Here is a 24,124-nt window from a genome sequence, read left to right as displayed (position 1 = left end):
AAGAAAGAAAAAAAAATTCTTATTTTTAAAAAACTGGGGAAAAAACAACATTGGTATTCTTACTAGTGTTAGGTACATTATTAAACCTAACGAGACTGAGACAAGGTGAAAGTTAGGCAAAGCTCTATTCTATGCTAAGCATTAGAAGTCAGACTGACCGGCCAGGGCTGTCTCTGAAGAGAGGGACCACCCCCAGCTTACAGGCTCAAGTATTGACTGACTGACTTCCGAAGAGGGCGACCCCTTCCCCATCTTACAGATTACCTTTTATAGAGCAAAAGTCTGGCCACACATCGGTGGCCAATAAGATTGTAGTCATGTTAGGTCACACGCAGGTGGCCAATTGAATTACAATTTACCCTATAGTAGCTGTTTGACCTAACCTATTACTCTGGTCAGAATTGGTGCTCAAGGTTGGTGCCCAAACGACAGGGTTTACATTCTTTGGTGGTTAAGGAAAAAGTGTGTGTGTGTTTCTTACTGATTGGATGTCTCCACATGGCCCGACTCGTCCTTGTATTCTGGGCTCTATTATAGGAACTAGCTGACCATATTTTACTGGTTTCCCAGACTTGCTTCTAAGTAAGTTTCTCTCGGGGGAGGGGGGCAGGGTCAGTTTAAGTTTTACTGCACAAACAACAAAATGGCTTTTAACCAAGATGGAGTCGCTCTGGCTAAATAGGTCCTTACACTAGCAATACTGGAAACTAAAAGAAAATGGAATATGTTTTAAAATTCTGAGAAAAGCAATGTTCTGATCTAAAATTCTGTATCAAGTGAAGGATAAAATACTCATGTTTTCTTAATGTGCAAAGTCTCAAAACTTCTGTCCCGTATATATTGTTAGTTTTGGAAGCTTCTGGAGGATATGCTCCATGAAATGAAGGAAAACACCAAAAAAAGAAAAAACATATGGGACTCTGGAAGCAAGAACTGAAACCCAGGAAAAGAGCAAAAGAAAGGGGATTCCCAGGGAGGTGGTGACTAGCCCGCCAGGAGGAAAGCAGGCCGGCTGCCTGGGGTGCGTCAGTCATGTGGAGCAAGACAACCAACACCTGGGAGACACAACTCCAAGGGGAAAATAAGCCTTGGGGATTCTCTTAGGGGTTTGTTCTTGTTGTTCTAGTGTTGTCATTGTTGCCATATTAAAAGGAGTTTTTAAATGTTGTTGGAAAATTGGGGAAGAATAAGTATACATGGGAAAGTATATTAAAAGAGGAGGTAATTTCAGGGCACCTGGGTGGCTCAGTGGGTTAAGACTCTGCGTTCCGCTCAGATCATGATCTCAGGGTCCTAGGATCGAGCCCCAAATCAGGCTCGTAATGTGATTTAAGTAAGAATTTAATTTAAGTAAGAATTGTGATGTCATTAGTTTAGGAAAAGAAATGGGGAAGGAGAAGAGTATGTTTGTACATTGTGTGCATGCATATGGTATGTGTGTTAAGCGATAGCTATTATAGTATTAAATCAATAGAATAATTTTTAACATTAATATGTTTTTAAATATGTATTTATTTTAAATGTGTATTTAAGCATCTGTTTTGAAATATTGAGGTAACCAGCAGAAGAAACTGTTTACATTCTTAATAAACCTCAAAATATTATTTAAAGCTCTATGGATACATTTATGTATAAAAGATTGCAAAAATAATTTAAAAGAGTCACCTACTATTTCTAGGAGACCCAGAGAATATCTTTTAAAGACTAGAAACTCTGTTCCTAATCCCAGATGGATTTGGATTGCCAGGTTTAGAAATACTCCACAGGGAAATGTATATCACCCACTCCTTTTAAGAGAATTCCCCAGGAGGCCAATTTACTTCGCCTCTTTGAGCTTCTCTTGTCTCATCTCTCAGCTGAAAAAGTTCATTTAGAACAAACCAAACTCCAATTCAAAGCAAATAACAACTGAAACAGACCAGGGGCAAATGCCAGCTCTTCTTTTGGAGCAGAGCCTCTGCTCAGATCCAGCTGGCTGTTGCCAGGAAGACCAGTGGTTGCTAAGAGGCCCAGTGGTTCAGGAGAAACTGCAGATCTGGGGGGGAGTTGCAGGGGGGTGGGGGAGGGTGGAGTTTTTGTTTTGTTTTTTTTGTTGTTGTTGTTGTTCAGATCTGGGTTTTTACATGAACACTTTGGACTTTAAAATGCTGTTTTAAACTACGCAGTGCCTACCAAACCAAACCCATCTGCAGCGCCCCCCCCCCCCCCCCACCCACACAGACTGCCTGTGTGAGATCTCTGAATGAGATGAACACTGATGACTGCTTTAGGCAGCACAATGTCTCATTCCTAAAACTCTGCATTGAATGTGTGTGTTTCTTCACCACCAAAGAGGCGGGTTGCTTTATCCCAACCTGACATACTATACTATTTCACCTTGTCACTTTTATCTTTGTGAACACTCACAAATCTTAAGACCCAAATCTGCATAGCGCCTCTATTCAAGGAAACACAAGCATAAAGAGAGGTAAGTTCTGCCAAACACAGCTGGGCCGGAAAATCAAGGAGTCATTCTCCCAGAGACACAATTGGGTAAAAACTCATTAATCCATTTTTCCAGATATGTTAGTGTACACAAAGACAATAATCACTTTTAAATGTAAGGATCAATATCAAGCTCAATATTTGCTGAGATTATCTTTTAATCTTTCACAAGGAAATTTTACCCACCACTGCTAATTATCTTCTTGGTTCACAGGCCTAGAAAACATGAAGACTGTGCCTTTTTTCCTATACATTTTGGGAGCTGCAGCTGCAATCCCGGTAAATGTCCTTTTTTTTCTGCTGTTACATCTCTTCTTCCTGACATTTCATTCTTCCTGACATCCTCCAGTTAAAAAGAAAATGTGTGCATATAGTGGTTTGAAATTCTCTTTTTAATTTTAATGTTATTTTTTTCCCAAGCAGGGAACAAACAACTAGAAAAATTGAGATAAAATACTTTCTAAAAGAATATTTCTTTCAGAACTACCAGATTCCATAAGATAAAATAAATCAAAAGCTGAAAATGTCGATTATCAGTTTTTAGAAAGGGGATATGCCAGGGCATAAATGCCAACGAGAACGGGAAGAAATAAATTGTCTTATGAAAATTCATCACTTAGCATGAGAAGCCCAAGAAATTAGTATGAGAAGTCTTGGGAGTGCGTACCCATACCCTTCAGCAGCATTTTCTTTGAGTTCAAATATATACTGGCTGATCAATTCTGAGTCTGAAATAAAACAGGAACCGATGGGTTAGGGGCAGGAAATGGAATCGTAATCATAAATCAGCTCCTAATTCATCCTTGGAGGTGGGGGGTGGTGTGAAGGTTGTTGAAAATAGAACTAAAACATTTTTTTTTCTTCATGATCAGATACACTAGCCCCACCATTCACACAGCAATAAATTGTATACACACAAAGCAGAATCATTTGAGACCATGTCAGCCCCCTTAAAATTACCTGAAAGTTTTTGTTGTTGCTGTTGTTAGCAGAACCATGGCTTGGATGATCATTTAGGTGTCTTCCAAATGACCCACTTAATCTATAATCAAACCAAAGGATTTGTGCCATTTGTTTCTTTTTCACCAAAGGGAGGAATCAGTCTCCTCTAAAGAAACAAAGTGATTTCTCTCATCCCTTCTCTTCCTCATTCTCTACTCTGTCTAGGCTTCTGTCCTTGGTTTTTGGATAGCTGGTGGCTAACATTTGGTTGACAGATGTGTCAGCAAAGACAAACATCGTGCCGCCCAGACCAGGCAGTTCTTAGAAAACAGAGTGTATGACCACACTGCTAGGGCTTGTGCTTAAGTAGCTGGAGCTACTCCAGCTGAAATTATACATTGTCCTCTGAAATTACAAAGGTGGGATAAATTATGTTCAGCACAGAAAGAAGCTCCCACAGACCCATTGTTTTCTCCTAAAAATGTGTTTTGCCCTTGCAGCTGTTGCCACTATGTAAACAGACATCAAAAGTGTCTCTCAACCAAATGTTTGAATAACACATCTACATGCAGACATATTTTAGATGTTTTTTCTTTAGGACAGTTCCTTGTGCAGATCCAGTCAGATGCTAAAAAAGCTAAGTATCTTCTCATACGGTTTACCCATTAAAAATCTTGTATCATTTTCCTCACCTGGCTGAATTCTATAGAAGTAAGTCGATTCTGTGTGGTTAGGAGATTCCACACAAAGTTCCAGATGTTATGTTGTTATTGCTGTGGGAATAATAATAAAATAGAATTTGATTTCAGAAAATTTCTGAAAGAAGAAAAACTGCCGTGCTTTTTGTGCATTTCTTCCAGCTTACGGAGGCAGAGCAGAGGACGAAGGGTGCAGAGAGGGGGCGCGGTTCCCCACTAATAAGCTAAAATCTCCTCCTTCCATTGCCTTCCATGATGTCTCTGCTGGCAATCTGCCAGACTGGCCACCATTCTTTCTCCTTTCTCTCTTATAAATGGCTTCTTTGGAAACTTTTTCAAATATCATTACTCCTTTTAGTTGAGAAGGTGATAAGAAGCAAGAGAGCAAACAGCACCTAAAATGAATCTTGTATGCCATGTCTTTCCTTATATAATCGGTACAACAGAATGTAATCATAAAGACAAGTCAGTGCAAATAGAATCTGAGTTCTGTACTTACACCTAGGTCTGCCTGACATCTGAGCATCCGTAGTATCTCTCCGATAAAGATTTGTGGTGAATGCTTGCTTAACAGTATCAGACAGTTCACAGTGTTAGCACTGTATCATACCACTGCTAACAACAGTCATTTTTTTTCACTTGGGTAGTTTTTTACAATTTCCAGACTTTTATATATGTGTAAACTTATCTTGATATTTCTGCTTATTTCACCTTGATAGATGACAGGGTAGGGATTTACAGTTTGTCAAGTGACAGATTCTTAATAACAGAGTCAAGAGTTGAAGGGAGATCTCTTCTAAATCCATTGTTAAACATCTCCATTGTATCACTGCCCGCTCTTCATCTACGCCTTTAGTCTTGCTAGAAATAGAGCCATCCCTCTAGTTGAAATAATACTCTTCTTGACTAGAATGAAGTGTACTGTTTCACACAACCTTTGAATTAGTTCCACATTAAGTTGTTTTTTATTGTAAGATTTCTTGTTGGATATAAGGCTGATAGTGTTAAGAAAATAAACATTGAATAAAAAGTTTATATCTTTTCTGCTAATTAGCAGCAGTTACTTAAAAGTTAACTTAAGGAAATGTAGTGTTATATCCTTTGGTTAATTTAATTTCACTTGGACTTTCTGCTAAACAACAGTTCTCAAAATTATAAAGTATGAATATTATATTTTTTAAAAGTTTGAAAAGCACAGAAAATACTTCCAAAACTCAAAGATGACTATTATTGAAATAATTTTTGCTCCATTTTCACCTAGTCTCTGCATATATAACATTTTCTTAAATATGTTTGTGATTCATTTAACATTATAATATGGACATTTGCTTATATTCTTAAAAATTCTAGAGAGTCTCTTTTTTTAAATATTTTATTTATTTATTTGATAGAAAGAGATCACAAGTAGGCAGAGAGGCAGGCAGAGATAGAGAGGAGGAACAGGCTCCCCGCTGAGCACAGAGCCCAATTCGGGACTCTATCCCAGGACCCTGGGATCATGACCTGAGCCTAAGGCAGAGGCTTAACCCACTGAGCCACCCAGGTGCCCCGAGAATATCTTTTAAGTGATATTATGTATGAAGCATATTACTACTAATAATGATGACAATAAAAGAGTAACTGGAAATTTCAAATGTTAACATCTAGACATGAATAACATGAGCTAATTTCTAATTTTTTCAGACAAATGCAAGGTTCCTGTCTGATCATACCAAACCAACTGCTGATTCCTTGAGTTCCATCCAACAGGCTGAAATACTAACAACACCTAACAACACTGCAATTCCCATGTTAAGGGTTGAAGATGCAGAAAATGAAAAGGAAATTGCAGGGTCTGTAGATCATCCAAACCATAAGGTAAAAGTAACATGGTTACACTGTTACAATTTTAAAATTTTCCAAAGGTCTCAATTTCAAAGCGTAGTCAAGGATATTATCTCATTCTCACTCATCTCAGTTTAATTTTTAAAAGACAGTGATCACATCAACTGTTTCCAATCACCAGAAGAACTGTGAGGGTAAGTTTTACACCTTCGGCCAAGGTGCTATATAATCATGTCATATCACAAAATTTGAATTCAGGTTAAACTTTTAACTATAGAATGTGTAGAACATCATATATGAGTTTACTTGATATTATGTGATGATAAAAAGTAATAATATCAAGTGTTGACTTATGAATTATAAATAAAATATAGATATTCCATTATCATTTGTTTCAAGAGTAAACTTCTTTTCTTTTAAGGCTGAAAAATCTTCAGAACTAAAGTCAAAGGAGGAAAATTATGACCAGTCAGCAGATCAGGACCAGAGTTACAGCCCAGAGCTCAGATTACAGGATGAAGAGGAAAGTGAAAGTGACTTAAGTGAGAATTTGGAGTATATACCATCTGAAGGTACATTGGACCTACAAGAAGATGGGGGTGAGCCTCAAAAGAAAAAAGTACCAGAGAACATTGATTCCCTTGCTCCTAATATTAGTTCCACTATAGATCCTAACCAACAAGAAAGCATTACAAAAACAGAAAAAGAACAGGAACAACCAATAAATGATTTACATCCTCAGCTGAATAGGAGCAACAAAGATAGCCAAGATGTAAGTGATCAAGGAAACCAAGAGCAGGATCCAAATATTCCCAATGGAGAAGAGGAAGGGGAAGAAGAACCTGGAGAAGTTGGTACCCACAATGATAACCAAGAAAGGGGGAGAGAACTTCCCAAGGAGCAGTCTAACAGCAAGGAGGAAGAAGACAGTACCCAATCTGATGATGTTTTGGAAGAGTCCAGTCAGCCAACTCAAGTAAGCAAGATGCAGAAAGATGAATTTGATCAGGGTAACCAAGAACAAGAAGAGGATAGTTCCAATGCAGAAATGGAAGATGAAACTGCATCAAAAATTAACAAGCACAATCAAGATGCTGAATGGCAGAGCCAAGAAGAAAAACCTGATGTTATCAGCAACCAGGAGGAGATAGATAAGAAGTCTGTTTCTGAAGCTCTGCCCGTGGAGCCTACCGAAGCTGGTAACATCATGCCCACAAATCACGGAGCTAATGCTGATGCTGATGATGACCCCAGACACGATGCAAGTGATGACTACGAATTCATCCCAAGTGAGACCTTCATAGAGGCTGAAAGATCTCAATCCATTGCCTATAACCTCAAATATGAAGAAGAAAAAGAAAGAGAGAGAGCACATGAGAATGGGAACGTAGATGCCAGTGAGCCTGGAGAATACCAAGAGGTGAGACTCTTTATAATAATGCTTTTCCGATAGAGCAGTTAGCTTTAACAAGACATAGCCATGACATTTCTCTGTGCTCTCACAGTCTCCTATGCCTATCTCTATCAGCACATTATGAAAATACATCAAAATTTTTTATTTCCCTCTGTATCTCCATCAGTAGGCTGAAAGTGCCTGTTTTGTTTGGGTTCCCCTAGAAGAAGATCCTGATTTTAGTATAGTTTGACAAGTTCAGGGAACAAAGAGGAGTGGAACATGATACAGGGGAGGAAAGGAAGCTAATCAAAGGTACATAATTAAAGCCACATAAAGCACATTCCTCTGAATTACCCCATCTGGAGAGCGAGGGAGCTAGGGCTTTAAAAAGACTGAGAATTGCTAGGAGAGGTATTAATTCCCCAGCAGTTTTGGTTTCTCCTTTGAGCAGGCCAGATAGATTGCCATGATATTTTGGGCACAGAGGTACAGAAACAGGCAATTGAAAGTGGCTGGAGTGAACTAGAATGACAAACTCTGACAGATCTGAGGGTTGGGAGACACTGACAACTATTGCTCCAATGTCTTGAGAGTAGATGCAATGTAATATTCAAGTTGAATCACCAATGTCTAGCAAAATGCCTCTAACATAGTAAGAGATCCAGGAATGTCTGTTGATTTAACTATAAGGATTAAGAATAAAGACTTCAGCTATAACTTTATTAAGCAAACACACACCAAAATGATCATCAGAAAACCGCAACAGCGTGGGAGTTGGGGAGAAGCATATTGTTATTGGGTTTTAATCATTCGGAGCTTTCATGCAAAACACTAGCAACCACCCAGTAGGACTTGACATAGCTTTTGGTGGCCAAAGTCAACAGTAACCTTGCTTTCTGAAACATCTGCTGCCATTTTACGGTAAGAGTTTTATTACCCCTCAGAAACCTGGGGCCCCTGGGTGTCTCCGTTGGTTAAGCATCCCACTCTTGGTTTCAATTCAGGTCCTGACCTCAAGATTGTGAGATTGGGCCCCATGTAGGGCTCCACGCTTAGCAGGGAACATGCTTGAGTTTCTCTCTCCCTCTCCCTCTGCTCCTCCTCCCCACACTTACTCTCTCCCTCTTTAAAATAAAAAAGTAAATCTCGAAAAAATAAAAAAAGGAAATCTGATGAGAAAACTTTATCAACAGCTTCATAGGGATTACTGATGTAAATGTGTCTTAACTATGGAATCACACGATAATACTATATTTCCACTGTTTTCCCAAATCCAATGGGAAGGTTCCAACTTTGCTCCAGATGTTAGTTCCAACTTTGATTGAGTAATCCCCAGAGATATAGCACTGAATCCAGTTGAAGACACTAATGGCTCCTGTTCTCAAAGTGTTGCTATTTTCACAATTACAGCTGGTACCTTTTTGAGATCTGAAATGATTTGGGTATAAAAAGCTTTCTGAAGGAATGCAGTTGGAATACAAATTATAATGGCTTTCCCCTAAATAGACTTCAGTTTCTGCTCTTGTTATTATAAAGGCCAAGAAAGCAGAGAGCTCACCGAAAGAAGATGAAAGTTCGTATGAAGACAACAGAATGGTGCATGGTAGGGGTGAGTACGGGCTAAGCAGGTGGCTTGTGGCAGTATCAAGGAAAAAATGGAATGGTTACTTAAGCTGTCCCCATTCCTTCATTTGTCACTGCTTCACAGAAATCTCCTCTCCCAAATCCTCCCCAAGGAAATGTTCTCCTAAGTTGTTGACATTCGCTTGCACACATCTGATATATAACTATGGGCAAATGTGTTTACAAACTGGAAGTCTTATTGTAATACTAGTATGAAAGCTAGATTCTTCTTTTTTCCAAAATCCTTTTGCTTCTGAGAAGGATGAATTCTACCTTATTTAATCTCAAATCCATAATTTATTAGTGAATTTAGACACCTTATTTAATTCAGACCTAATTCCCAATTGCATACCCCAAATGCAAACATTTTTAATTTCAACATGATAAAAATTTCGTGACTTACTTAACTTCTGACCAACTTGGACAGCCTTGAATTATAGACTCCAGACATTGGCCATTGTAGGCAGGCCAAGAAGAGCTGTTTGTTCTTTTTAATTTTTGTTTGGTTGGTTTTGTGGTTGTTATTGTTGTTTTTAAATTCCCAATTCAAACTGCACAAAAAATCTTAACTATTGTGTAAAACACTCTAATCCCAGAGGGCCCTATCTTGACATTAACGTGTCCATTAAAATGGTTTCTAATATTTTCCCAAATTTTTTCTTCTTAATGCAAACAGAGCTAATCATCTGGATGAATTTGAGATTGCATACTCAGTTCAGCTTTGCTCATGCTTCTTGTCCAAAATTTTCTGTTAGATTCTTGCATGAACTTCCAGTGTAAAAGAGGACATATCTGTAAGGCTGACCAACAGGGAAAACCCCACTGTGTTTGCCAAGATTCAGTGACTTGTCCTCCTACAAAACTCCTTGATCAGGTAAGTATTCTACAAAAGGATTCCTAAAGGGTCCCAAATAGCGATTTGAATGAAAGTGGTTTGCAATTGAAATATTTGGCAAAAAAAAAAAAAAAAAAAAAAAGGCAGATGTCCTGGTTATCATCTAATACTTGAAATAATGTTGAACAGGAACAAAAACCAGCAAAAACAAGGAGTTTCTACAGTGCCCTAAAAAGGTAATATTGGCATTGATCTTTAGAACTCATTTTAAAATTCATTGTATCCTCGGAACGTCTGCAGCTTGCATTCTAGTGAGCTTATCTAAAGCTAAATTCTTCACCCTGGTATAATTTAATTGATTTTTCTTTTCTTTTCTTTTTCTTTTTTTTTTTTTTTTTTTTTTTTTTTACCAAATGGGACAGTTATCATCTTAATAACTTCACTTACCTGACTACATTGTTGGCACAGTTGATCAGTCAGTCTATAAACTTTAAGGAGCAAGGTCTTTCCCCAGTGTACATCCAGAAACATGAGCTTTTTCTCATGCTTGTCTGTCCTAGGTTTGTGGCACTGACAACCAGACCTATGCTAGCTCCTGTCATCTGTTTGCTACTAAATGTAAACTGGAAGGGACCAAAAAAGGGCACCAACTACAGCTGGATTATTTTGGAGCCTGCAAATGTAAGATTCCATCATTATTCTGCCAACCATCATTTCTGAGAGGATTGGCATGAATCTCTGCATATCTGAATAATACATATACAAACTCATACATGCAAACGGAAAAAGGCTAATGTAGTTCTGAACCTAGGATGCTCACTAAAATCTACTAGAGAGACTTCAAAAAAGAAAAAGAAAAAGAAAAATCCCCAGGGGCACCTGGGTGGCTCACTGAGTTAAAGCCTCTACCTTCAGCTCGGGTCATGATCCCAGGGTCCTGGGATCGAGCCCCGCATTGGGCTCTCTGCTCGGCGGAGAACCTACTTCCTTCTCTTTCACTGCCTGCCTTTCTGCCTACTTGTAATCTCTGTCTGTCAAATAAATTTTTTAAAAAAGATCTAAAAAAAAGAAGAAGAAGAAGAAGAAGAAAAAGAAAAAAAAAATGCCCAGGCTTTAATTATAAGAGACTGATAGAGTCGGACGGGGTTGGGGCTTTGGCATTGTTTTTTCATTTGTTTTTAAAGTAACCTAGACAATTCTAACGTGCAGCCAGGGTTCAGAACCACTATGATAATGTTACCACTTAATAACTGAGACAAGTCATTGGAATTTTGCTAAATTACTTGTCCTCTTTCCAATGTACGTTAAGTCTCCGCCAAGAAGTTTTATAACATTATATCCTTCCAGAAGTTTTCTTAATTGTCTTCCTTCCCCCAAGATACTCTCAAGTGTGTTTGGATCTCCTTATCACTAAGTAATTCTCCACATTAACCATGCTCACTAATATTTCCAGTTCTCTTCTCCTTCCTTATGCATAGGAGTATTAAACTTCCCAGCCCTCTGGATGTTAAATGTGGCCAAATGAGCTGCTCAATGAAATTTCAGTCAAAAGCCTCCATGTGAGTTCTGGGCAGATGTATTTAAGAGCTAGTGTGTGGTTGTCTATGTGCCCCAACCTTGTCTGGAGATGGTGGTGTCCTCATGATCCTGAGCCCCAGAGAGACTGCCATGAGCAGAGCCCTCTTGCCAACTTGTATTGGACTCGAATGTCCAAAACAGTGATGGTAGTTAACACTGCGAAATAGTACATCTGAAAGTTGCTCAGAGAGTAGATCCTGAAAGTTCTCATGCAAGGAAAAGTAAAAATTTTTGTGACTGGATGAGATGATAACAGTTAACTAAACATATTGTAGTAGACCTAGCACAAAATATGGATGTCAGGCATTAAGCTGTACACCTTGAACTTACACAGTAAGCTTGAACTTAACTCACTGACATCTCAATAAAACTAAGAAAAAGAACCAAACCCTTTGTTCTTTTAAGCCACTGAGATGGAACATCATTTGTTACCACAGAATAATCTAACTTCCACTTTTGTCTTTTTTCTCCTAATGAAGAGTTCTTGTGTCCTCTACCTCTACATGCCCACTTTCTGATTCTAGAACAGTGGTTCTCAGCCTTACCGGTGTATCAAAATTTTCTTTGGATCTTTTAAAACATCCTGATGCCCAAGCTCCACTCTGAAGCAATCACATCAGAATTTCCTTGACTGGAAGCCGTGTCTGGGGTGTTTATAAAGCGCACTAGGCAGTCCTGCTTGGCCGCCATGGTTAAGCACACTGTTGTGCTGGTAAGACAGTGAGAGAGCGTTCGGCCACCAGCTGTTGTTAGACTTCCTGTTTTGACGACTTGCCTTAAGATAGGAGTTAAAGTAACCTTTAACCTAAAGGTTAAAATCTCTTTTCTTGGGGTGCCTGGGTAGCTCAGTTGTTAAGCATCTGCCTTTGGCTCAGGTCATGGTCCCAGAGTTCTGGGATCGAGCCCTGCAACTGGATCCCTGCTTGGCAGGAAGCCTGCTTCCCCCTCTCTGACTCTACCTACTTGTGTTCCCTCTCTCACTCTCTCTCTCTCTGTCAAATAAATAAATAATCTTTTTTAAAAATCCCTTTTCTTTCCTCTTGGAACAGCCATTCCTATTTGTACAGACTTTGAAGTGACTCAGTTTCCCCTAAGGATGAGAGACTGGCTCAAGAATATCCTCATGCAGCTCTATGAGGCAAACCCTGAACATGCTGGATATCTAAACGAGAAGCAGAGAAATAAAGTAAGTTATCCAAAGTCATCCGGGGGCCAGATCCCTAAGTGTCTACCTACAGGGTCTGAGGAAAAAAGATGTGTGGGTGGGGGAAGAGAGACCTACCCCCCTTTGCGTATCAGCCAGAGCCCACTTTGCCTCCCCCCACACCTGGTAAGTTCATTCGTACTAACAGAATAGTAGGGGTCACCATTCATGCCACAAGGCTTGAGACATAGCCAAACCACCCCATTCCTACTCAAAGTGTGGTGGCCCGAGCAAGGACTCTATAACTCACGCCCAGAGCAAGCCCTGGTTGAGCAAAGTAAACCTCAATTTAGCACTTCTAAGTTCAGGGCCAGACATAGTATTTAAATTTAAACATATTTTCTGCCTTCCTAGGCCATACAGATTTATGGTATAAGAGAAATTCCTTACTATGCTATATTACTTGCAAAGTCAGTAATATAGCAAGTTTTTAAAGTTTAGAATATTTATTCCAGAAGTTCTCAGAGAAAACTCTTTCATCAAATAGCTATTGAGTGCAACTTAGGTATCTGGAATTAATTTATGTACTGGAGATACAGCAGTAAACCAAACAAAATCTCTGCCTTTGTGACCTTACGTTCTAGACAAAGAGACTCTGAACAATTAAGAGTGTGTGTGTGCGTGTGTGTGTGTGTAGATGTATGTATGTATATACATATTGCAAATATGAACATACATGCACATATATAAACATGTAAATAAATATGCAAAGATATGTGTAAGAAAAGTCAGATGGGATAAAACATGCTCTGAAGAAAAAGTTAAGCAAAAAGGAAGCTGTGAATTAACTGTGTCAAATGCTGTTTACAGGCTCTAAGATGAGGACTGAGTGGGCCACTGATTTGGCATGTGGTGGCCCCAGAGTTGACCTTGACAGAAGCTGTTTTTGCAGAATGGAGAGGAGAAAAGCCTGAGTGGGCAGGGTTCAAAAGAGAATAAGGAGAAAAGAAGTGAAAGCAGCAAATACAGACAATATTTTCACAACATTTGCTGTAAAGGTGAAAAGTGAAATGGGGAGGCAGATGGAAGTGAGTATGAGTCCCATCTACCAGTGGAAGATGGTAAAGGACGTTTGTATGCCTCCCCAGTAATCCAGTAAAGAAGGAAAAACTAATGAGGGGTAGAAAAGGTGCCCAGCTGCCATTGAGTGTTCTTGAAGAGGTGAAAAGGGGTAGGCAGGCTCCTGAGCACCTGTGAAAGGTCGGGCTTATATTCAGAGCACAGGAAGTTCATCCATGATAACAAGGAGGAAGGTTGGTGGAGAAGGCCCTGGGAATAAGTAGACGTTCTATTCAAATTGCTTCCAGTTAGTTCATGAGTAACACCACAAGTTGAGAGTATTACATGAATTGCCTGGAAATAATGTCTGTCCTCTCTCTTTAATACATCATCATGAACACCTTGAGAGCATTAGATACAAAACAGAGAAATTCTAATGAGAATGGCCAAGTGTTGTCACACAACAGCTAGACTGATTGTAAGCACACATTGGACAAAAATACACAGAGAACTAAGAATGGAGTATGCCACCAGGGGAAAGCGAAGACTTTTTACTAATCAGTAATTTTGCGTGAGTCAGTTCAGCCCCTTTCATTAAAACCTTTTCCTACTGTGATGAATAGTATCTGGTTAAAAGAAAAATCAAAAAATACTTAAATCTCTTCTGAAAACCACAGGTTGTGGGGTTTTTGTTTTGTTTTTGTTTTTGTTTTTTCTTTTAATGTTAGCTGTTATTCTCTGTAGAACTAAGAAAATCAATAGTGTTGATTAGAAAGTATTTTATTTGGTCTCATATGATGGTCTGGGCCTATTTTCCTCTGTCATGTCACTATTACTCTTTAAGTAAAGTTTAGCAAATGGTAATTCCATTACACTTGTCTGATTCCCTGATGATTTTCTCCCTTCCTAATATCAGGTCAAGAAAATTTACCTGGATGAAAAGAGGCTCTTGGCTGGGGACCATTCCATTGACCTTCTCTTAAGGGACTTTAAGAAAAACTACCACATGTATGTATATCCTGTGCACTGGCAGTTTGGTGAACTCGACCAACATCCTATGGACAGGTAAAAACTCTTTACCTTTCCATTACTAGGTCATCGCCCTGACATAATGTCTTAGTTATCTGTATGAAGATAATTCTAAACAAATTTAGAAGTTTCCCAGCTCTGATTTAGAACACTGCAATCCCAAAAATATGCGGTTAGGTGTCTAAACACAAAACTGTTTTGTAAAGAACAGAATATGGCCACACCACGGTTCCCACGTTTAGGTGTTAAGACCTAGCCTGCAACAGAGACTCCTTCAGTTCTTTCTCATTCTTGATCCTAAATTCCCAAGATAATCTGATTGGCCCGATCTGGGTCAAATGCCTACACCTAGAACAATCAGCTGTGGTCAGTGGGTAAGAGCCAGGTTGTACAAACGTGATGGCTGGTGGGGGCATCCCTATAAATTTAAGATGGTGGGAGGATACTTCTAGCGAGGAAGGAAACCTGGTGACATCCCAAGCACTGTCTATCTTACCCCTAAATAGTTTGTTTCTTTTGCAGTTTTTCATGAGTGTACTATTTACTTGGTCTACTTATCAACCTTGTGGAAGAAAAACACCTTGGTTATCCTAAAGATTAGCTTTAATATATAAGCTACTCTTTAACATAGTGTCATTCACTTTGTTGCAGAGTCTTGACTCATTCTGAGCTTGCTCCTTTGCGAGCATCTCTGGTGCCCATGGAACACTGCATAACCCGCTTCTTTGAGGAGTGTGACCCCAACAAGGATAAGCACATCACCCTGATGGAGTGGGGCCACTGCTTTGGAATTAAAGAAGGTAAATTCATCATCAGCCCGGGGAAAGGGGTGTCCTTTTCTCCAGCAGAGCCCTAAGCCCTGCAGCCCTCCTAGAGAGGTCCTGCAGCATCCTCAGATGGAAACCTCCAGACAGGAAGGTGGCAGCACCACAGGTAGGACTCCTTTGGTGCACACACTGTCATGGCAAGGTTCTTGCCTACTTCCGTTACGATACTCTTTTTATGATACGTCGAAGTCTTAGCAGTTGGCTAAACCAAAGAAAATGACATCGATCCCGAGAGCTGTGCCAAATATCAGAAGGCTACCCATCTGAGAAAGGAGGGATTTTATATCCTTTCTTAACCAGAGTATCGGTCCAAACTTCTAAAAATCATAGGTAAAGAGTAAAAGAACAAGTCTGATTCTGCCAGTGGGAGATGTCAGAAAAATCTTAGAATTCATAATGGATACACTAAAGACTGGGCCTCCTATCACAATAGAATGTGTCCAGATATTGTGCTTTAATCCATGACTGCATCTTCAATGACAAAAATAATAGTAGTTGTAATGATAATAATATAAATGATGATAATAAAATCATCATCATCATCATCATCATCTTCATCATCAAAGTGTTCTTTCTTTACTCCTGTGATGGAGGAACTTATTTTAGACATTTGTTTTGCTAGGTTATGTCTTAATGTATTTCCTTTTATTTTCCTAAGTTAAGGCTGATTTTTATGAGCAAGCATGTTTTTAATGACCAAGATTTGAAAGATGTTCAAAAAATGAAAAATCAGAACCACTTGCACAATGTAAATCAACAGTAAGCATCAAATCTCTAAAGCAAGGGTTTTATACATATGTTCACGACATACAAGTAGGATGAATGTCCAGCCAATCAATAAAGAAAAGTAAGTTCATCAAAGGTCAGAATTTCCCAAAAAGATAACGTGTGTGACCTTCACTTTAAAAATATTCTTCTTGGTATGTAGAATGCCTTGATATTAAAGAAAAGAGCTGAGAGTAGGAGAATTTACTTATTGATAAATAGGTAAGCAGAAAAGCTTAGCTCTTTTCTTCTGCAATTTTGTTCTGTGAAATAAACACAATCGTAATGAGCAAAGAATGTGTATTTCTGTGCGTACCAACTGTTGTGTATTGGTTGCCTATTGCTGCAAAACAAATTACTCTAAAGCTTAGAAGCTGAAAATCTCACAGTTTCCAAGATCGGGAATCTGAGATTAGTTTACCTGGATGGTTCTGGCTTGGGATCTGCTCTAAGCTTACCCACATGGTCACTATGTTGGGAGGCTTCATTTCCTCACCATGTGGTCTTCTCCATGGGATTGCTAACAGCACCACATCTGGTTTCCTCCGGAGTGGGTGATCAGAGAGAAAACAGAGAGTGAGAGAATCCAAGACTGAAGCTATAATTCTTTTAAAGATTTTATTTATGTATTTGACAGAGATTACAAGTAGGCAGAGAGGCAGGCAGAGAGAGAGGGGGAAAGCAGGCTCCCTGCTGAGCAGAGAGCCCAATGCGGGGCTCCATCCCAGGACCCTGGGATCATGACCTGAGCCGAAGGCAGAGGCTTTAACCCACTGAGCCACCCAGGCGCCCCTATAATGTCTTTTATAACCTAATTGCATGAGTAACATACATTACTTCTTCTATATTTTGTTGGTCAGACAGACAACCCTGCTATAATATGGGAGGAGCTCTTGGAGGTGGGCCCTGACATACTATTTATATCCTGTTAACACTGATAGGAAATTAACAAGCTAGTAAGACTGAGACCTGCATAAATAATACCAATTTCCTTTCTAACATCTACAAGCACAGTACTTATAAATTCAAATATATTCCTAAAAATAGCTGAAACTGCCTTTTCTAATTGCTGTGTTAAAAAGGACGGAATTTGAAACTAACAGTTTTGGGGTGGAGTCTTTGGGTTTTCCACATAAAGTATCACGTCTTCTGCGAAGAGCAAGAGTTTGACTTCTACTTCGCCGATATGGATGTGACATCCCAAGCACTTTTATTTCTTTTTGTTTTCTGATTGCTGAGGCTAGGAATTCTAGTCCTATGTTGAACAGCTCCTGAGAGTGGGCATCCCTGGTGTGTTCCTGACCTTAGGGAAACCTCTCAGTTTTTTCCCATTGAGAATGGTATTCGCTGTGGGCTTTTCATACAGCCACTCTGGAAAACAGTATGGTAGTTCCTCAAGAAGTTAAAAATCGAGGTACCCTATGACCCAACGTTTGCGCTACTGGATATTTACCCCAAAGACACAAACATAGTGATCCAAAGGGACACCTGCACCTGAATGTGTGTAGCAGCAATGTCCACAATAGCCAAACTGTGGAAAGAGCCCCGATGTCTATTGACAAATGGATGGACAAAGAAGATGTGGTATATATATACAATAGGATATTACTCACCGACCTGAAAGGATGAAATCTTACCATTTACATCAATGTGGATAGAACTGGAGGTTATGATGCTGAGTAGAATAAGTCAATCAGAGAAAGACAATTATCATATGGTTTCACTCATATGTGGAATATAAGAAATAGTGCAGAGGATCATAGGGGAAGGGAGGGAAAACTGAATGAGAAGAAATCAGAGGGAGAGGAACCATGAGAGACTCTTAACTCTAGGAAACAAACTGAGGGTTGCTGGAGGGGAGGTAGGTGGGGGATGAGGTAACTGGCTCATGAAGTGATGAACACTGGGTGTTATATGCAACTGATGAATTACTGAACACTACATCTGAAACTAATGAGGTACTATTTGTACTCTATGTTCGCTAATTGAGTTTAAATTTTTAAAAAAGGACAAAATACACCCAAGTAGAGCCACCCCACCCTACTCCCTCTACTCCACCATTATCAAGAGGGGGAAAACTTAGCTGGGACAGGACATATTTGTGTATGCCTTTTAATACTGCACTTGATTTTAACGGAGTGATGGAACTGGAACAGAGGCCATCTATTTAAGGAAATCAGTTGTGCTTCACTGTTCTGAAACTTCTGGCAGCTCTTCAGCGTGTAGTCTCACTCAGGCTCTGTGCAGGGTGGTTGTCTGGGAGGAGCCGGAAGGGCTTAGACTTCAGTGACTCGAAAAGCTCCTAATGATCTTGTTTGTTCACTGTGGTTTGGCCATGATTACATTATTTTGAAGCAGGGAAAGAATTATCACATAGTCAACCAATAAAGCAGATATTTAATATTCAGTCAGAATAAGTAAACAAGTTACTGCTTTGGGAAGTAGCTAGGAAAAACAAAACTAAACATTTCTAAGCACGTCCTTCCTTCCCTCATGGCGGAGAAATCCACAGAAGGACGAGGTCAATTTTAGCCAGTGTTTTCCTGAATTTTAACTGATTTTTATCTGAGCTAGATGTACTCAGATATTCCAGCTCTGTCATTCACTAGCTATGTGAATTAAGGCATACCGCTTAACCTCAGCAAGTCTCATTTTCATTATGTGTAAAAATGAGGTTTAATTAAAAGGTGAAGGAGTCCTACTTATTTAGTGCCCATGACATACCGTGTATCCACATTAATCTTCAGAAGAACCTTCCAAGTGAGACCAACAGAGCAAACGAGTCAGATCATGCAGGTCCAACTAAACCAGTTAAAGACATTATCCTAAGAGTACTGGAGGATCATGAAAGTGTTTTAAACAAGGGAGTGATTTCACTAGATCTGTATTTAAGAACGATTCTTTTGGTTACATTGTGGAGAAGCCCGAGAAGAGTTGAGAGGACTTGTGGTAAGTTCAGGCATAGTTGATGAGAACTTGAACTAGGGCAGTTACAGTGGGGCGGGGGGAGAAGGAAACCTATTCAAGATGTATTTAAAATATAAACATATTCTAGGTATATTCACGAATATAAACATATTCAAGGTGTATAGATATTTCTGTATCTATATCTATAGATATTTTTATATCTATATCTATATATCTAAGACAAAGTTTGCTAGGAAATATGTGGGGGCAGGGAGCAGACAGTAGAGACATTGAGAGGAAGAGAAGTATGACACTCAGGTTCCCTGCTCAGGCCAGGCAGGTAAACAGAGACGCAGAGATAGAAAACACAAGAACAGAAGCAGATTTGGGGAAGATGATAACTTCCATTTATGACATGTTGAACTTTTAAGTACGTGGGAGACAATGTGCAGTTGATAGAGAAATACATGGGTCAGCTTTTCAAGATGGGATTTTTGGAACTTAAGTACATATTTGAGGATTATGAGCATACAGAAAGTAGTTAGCACCATAGAAGGGAATTGCTTTCCCAAGAAAAATGTGTTGAGTCACATGGAGAAGGCTCTAGGGTTGAACACCAAGGAACAACATCTGGATGACAGATAGAGGAGGAAGAAGGAGCTCACGAAAGAGAATGAAAAGTCTCCTGAAAGGAAGAAAGAAAACAGGATAGCGCCTTGTCAAAGGAGGTTTTTGAAGAGGAGGAAGAGATCACAGTGCCAGATGCTGCTGAGATGTCAAGATAAAAGACTAAGAAGAATATTCCTTTTACACAGACCTAAGGATATCCTGGGTGGCCCTAGTAAGAGCGATTTTGGAGAATGGTAGAGATGGAAGCCAGGTTCTATAGACTGAGAAAGAATATATGAGAAATGGTAAAGAGTGGCTGTTTGAAGGCAGGATAGAGCTAAAGAGGGATATAAAGTTGAGAGAAGCACTTCAGGGAATAAAATAAGCTTGAGTACTGGCCCATTCATTCATTCAACAGATGTTTTTTACTGATGGTCCACATAGAGCCAGGTGCTGTTCTCAAGGCTGGATATGCAGCATATTTAAATGCTAATAGGAAGGGCCCCGGGGAGGAAGGAAAGGTAGAAGAAACAAGAAAAAGAAGCAAAAGAGGAAAATTAGGGGAGAATTTCGGAGGTCAGAAGAGGTCCCCGGCACAGGCAGAGAATTAGCCTAAAGTCAGCAGGAGGGACATCTCCCATCCAAACAACTAAAAGAAGACAAAAAGTATGAGCACAACAGTAAGTAAATTTACAAGTAGTGAGCCTAAAATGTCCATTTTACAAAATGAAGCCATTGTTCAAAAGAAATATGCCACAGTTTGTAATGTTTCCTATTCTTAGGCACAGACTTGTATCGGGCAGGAAAATTACCTGGTGTTCCAGACAGGGTATTAGTTTAATATTCTCCAAGTTCATCTGCTTAAGTATTTGTTCAACAATTATTGAGTGAGGGTGGGCCACATAGGAAGGAGTGGTCTCATAACCCCTAAGGGATGCTGTCTTCTTCCATAGGTGTGGCAGGAACTTCTTTTATAATTACCCATTGGAGGGGCACCTGGGTGGCTCAGTCCATTAAGCATTTGACTGTCAATTTCAGCTCAGTTCATGACCTCAGGGTTGTGAGATCGAGCCCCGTGTTGGGCTCTACACTGGCTGTGAGGGCTGCTTAAGATTCTCTCTCCCTCACCCTCTGCCCCCACCCCTCGCCTGACTCTGGTATGTGCATTCTCTCTCTCTAACTCACTCTTGTGCATGCACAAAAAATAATTACTTGGTTGGAAATTGGATTTAATTGGCGCTATACTTCTACTTATTTCTATTATGTTTTAACAATCCTTGAAGGTTAGTATACTCAGCTCTTTCTTGGCTGGGCCTTTATCAGTGCTTCTCAACCCTACATTAGAACTACCAATGGAGCTTTTTAAATGTATACATGCCATTGGTCCATCCCTGGAAGCTCTGATTCAGGAGGCCAGGGTTAAGGCTTTGTAAGGACCTATTTTACTGTCCCTGCTCCCCGTCCCCCGGGAGACTTAAAAACAAGTCCTGGAAAACAGCTTCAGGTGTGGAGGCCAAGAAAAACAAAACTGTACCCACCTCGAGTCTAGCCCTGAGATAAGTACAGCCATCTTGGCAAAGCAAAAGCAGGCACCCTGCTCTGTAAGAGTGAGTTAGCATAAGAATGGCCATCCTGAAGGCCGGGAAGCCATTTTACTGAGCATCCCTAACCAGCCAGCCCTGGGGGGGGGGGGGCACGTAACTTGAGATAAGAGAAAGTAGCTAAAACCTGAAAAAACAACTTAATCATATACCCCCGGGGAGGTTAGGTGGTGGTGCCACAGGGACCAAATGTTAAAGAAAAACAAATAGTTAACTTGCAGAGATCACAATCCTGCAAGACAGGAGTCTCCCTTGGTTTACAAATGTCCTGGTGATTTACAACAAAAAGGCTATTTTTCAATGGCCCAAATTTCCAGAGACAAATGGCTCAGTATCTCGAGGCCTAAGGTCACCCTCCCCACCATAAAACTGAAGGAGACTGAGGCAGAAGGAAATGTAAATAAAGTTAAATTTCTTCTATACCTAAATCTCACTTAATCGCCAGGATGGCTCCAGGGTGACGCCGGGGTGGCAAAAGGTTAAAGAAAGTTAAACTGTCAAAGTGGGGCGCAAGATATGTATGTAGCTATGAAAAAGTGCCTTGAAAATGCTATATAAACCCTTGGCTTTGAGTGCTCGGGGTCCTTGTTGAAACCCGCTGTGCCGGGCAGATACTTGGACCCCAGCTAGCTGGAAATAAGCCTCGCTGTGTGACTTGCATTATCGAGAGTGTTCCCTGTCTAATTGAGGGGTGGTCAACTCCATACCCTAACAGCTTGAGGGCGTATCTTTTTTTTTTTTTAATTGAGGTACAGTTGACACATCATGTTACATTAATTTCAGGTGTGCAGTATAGGGATTCAACAAGTCTGTATGTTACCATTATCCTCACTGCAAGTGTAGCTACCCTCTGTCCCCATACAAAGCTATTACTGTACCATTGACTGTATTCCTTACATTGTACCTTTTATCCCTGTGACTTATTTTATTTTATCCCTGTGACTTCTGTAACTGGAGGCCTGTGCCTCCCACTCCCCTTCACCCATTTTGCCCATCTCCCCACCCCTCCCCTCTGGCAGCCATCAGTTCGTTCTCTATTTCTGCCTTTTGTCTGGTCATTTGTTTTGTTTTTTAGATTCCACATATAACTGAAACCATATGGTATCTTTTTAAAAGCTTCACAGGTGATGCTGATCCCCTACCAGGGTCAAGATCCATCCTACAGTCTTATTAGATGGTTTCTCTAATCCCCTAGCTCTGACATTATTTGTTTATATTACTACTCTGGCTATTTGCTGAAAGTGTGTTTTGTTTTGTTTTTGCTTTTTACAGAGGACATAGATGAAAACCTCCTATTTTGAATAAAGATTTGAGAGAATTCAAACATTCCAGCATCCTCCCGTGTTCCTGACCGCTCCGGAAAATATATGCAGCTGCAATACTTGTAGATTTATATTTAGCAAAATATATGAGAAGACAATGAGAGTAATTGCTTGCTAACAGTGTATGCACCAAGCATTTAACATTAGCTTTGGAAATAAAACTTTAAATAAAGTCAACGTATGCAAAATACTGTGTACTGTTTGTGAACAGGAGTTTAAGTCATCACTCTCTGCATCCACTTGAGATACTTACTAATTATAAAACTTGAAGAAAATTTTGTCATTTTGTCCATAATATCATGTATACTTCAAGAAAATGGTATCATGTTCTTTTGTTGTTAAGGTGTATTATTTTCAGTATCTTGATGTCCTAATAAAAATCTAAATGCTTACTCAAATTTATTTCCAGTCATTTATTTAAACAACCATATATGAAAGACCAACTCAGAACTCACCCTTCAAATCAAATTATAATTGTGCTTCCTAGATCCTACTACTTTAAAGAAGTGAGTGTGGTTGGGGGAGATGTTTCCTATGGGAAACAAATACTCAGTTGCTAAATGGTAGATGTTTATTAATGTCCTTTGTCGTGCTGTAAAAGAAATAAGTTCAAGTGCTTTCTACTAAGTTCAGCTTAAAATATGGATGATTATGCACTGCTCAATACAACTAATTCTAACTTTCATGCAGCTGTTGGGGGGAAAGGGGACCCTATAAAATTTCTACACATTCTGTGTCCTCAAAATAAAATAATATAAAGATAGTGCAGACAGTATAAAAGCTCTGAGGTGTCTTAATGTCCAATGTAGTCAGAGATAAATATTACTACTGTAAATTGATAGCAAGAAATCGGTGGTAAGAGAAATTTTGTGTTTTCATTTGAACTCTTTCTTCTTTGATAACTGTTAATACAGTAAAGGCTAGATTGCAAAAATAATAAGACACCATGATAGAGCTTTTTCCAAGGTCTGAACCAAAGCAGTAAAAGAACCTGACACCTTCTATATTCTACTTAACAATATTTAAAAGAAAATAAAATGGTTTTTGGTACATATTTTCCTATCTGAAATGAAAGCTAATCAATGCAATTGTCTTTTTTTTTTTTAATAATCAAAAATGTGTCATCGTGGTTGTTAAGAGCTTTGTCTATTAGAGTCACTGAGAGAATCTGCCCAAGAAATTTCATCTGAAGGAACTTCTGAAAAAGCTCGCTTTTTAACAGGATAATTTTCTCTGATTAACTTCAAAATCATATTATCTATTTTCTTAGCTTTGTGAGTTACTTGTTCTTTTTTTTTTAAGATTTTTATTTATTTATTTGACAGAGAGAGATCACAAGTAGACAAAGAGGCAGGCAGAGAGAGAGAGGAAGGGAAGCAGGCTCCCCGCCGAGCAGAGAGCCCGATGTGGGACTCGATCCCAGGACCCTGAGATCATGACCTGAGCCGAAGGCAGCAGCTTAATCCACTGAGCCACCCAGA

The 24,124-nt window shown here is 39.5% G+C and overlaps 1 protein-coding gene across 1 annotated transcript in view; it reads left to right on the top strand.

The window, feature by feature from the left end:
* SPARCL1 (SPARC like 1) overlaps positions 1 to 23,045 on the top strand; it is a 47,252-nt gene extending 24,207 nt beyond the window's left edge. Inside the window, exons 2-11 of the mRNA XM_059375635.1 lie at positions 2,699 to 2,763; positions 5,808 to 5,981; positions 6,370 to 7,368; positions 8,881 to 8,953; positions 9,723 to 9,841; positions 10,363 to 10,483; positions 12,430 to 12,566; positions 14,500 to 14,648; positions 15,264 to 15,412; positions 22,594 to 23,045. Of these exons, the coding sequence (XP_059231618.1) occupies positions 2,710 to 2,763; positions 5,808 to 5,981; positions 6,370 to 7,368; positions 8,881 to 8,953; positions 9,723 to 9,841; positions 10,363 to 10,483; positions 12,430 to 12,566; positions 14,500 to 14,648; positions 15,264 to 15,412; positions 22,594 to 22,622 (2,004 nt within the window). The 5' untranslated portion in view covers positions 2,699 to 2,709 and the 3' untranslated portion in view covers positions 22,623 to 23,045. The remainder of the gene's footprint in view (positions 1 to 2,698; positions 2,764 to 5,807; positions 5,982 to 6,369; positions 7,369 to 8,880; positions 8,954 to 9,722; positions 9,842 to 10,362; positions 10,484 to 12,429; positions 12,567 to 14,499; positions 14,649 to 15,263; positions 15,413 to 22,593) is intronic.
* Positions 23,046 to 24,124: the final 1,079 nt, after the last annotated feature.

The sequence above is a fragment of the Mustela nigripes genome, chromosome 1 (assembly GCF_022355385.1).
Source record: "Mustela nigripes isolate SB6536 chromosome 1, MUSNIG.SB6536, whole genome shotgun sequence".
NCBI lineage: Eukaryota > Metazoa > Chordata > Mammalia > Carnivora > Mustelidae > Mustela > Mustela nigripes.
Note: the sequence above shows the minus strand (reverse complement) of the source record. Positions and strands in the feature narration are given on the sequence as shown.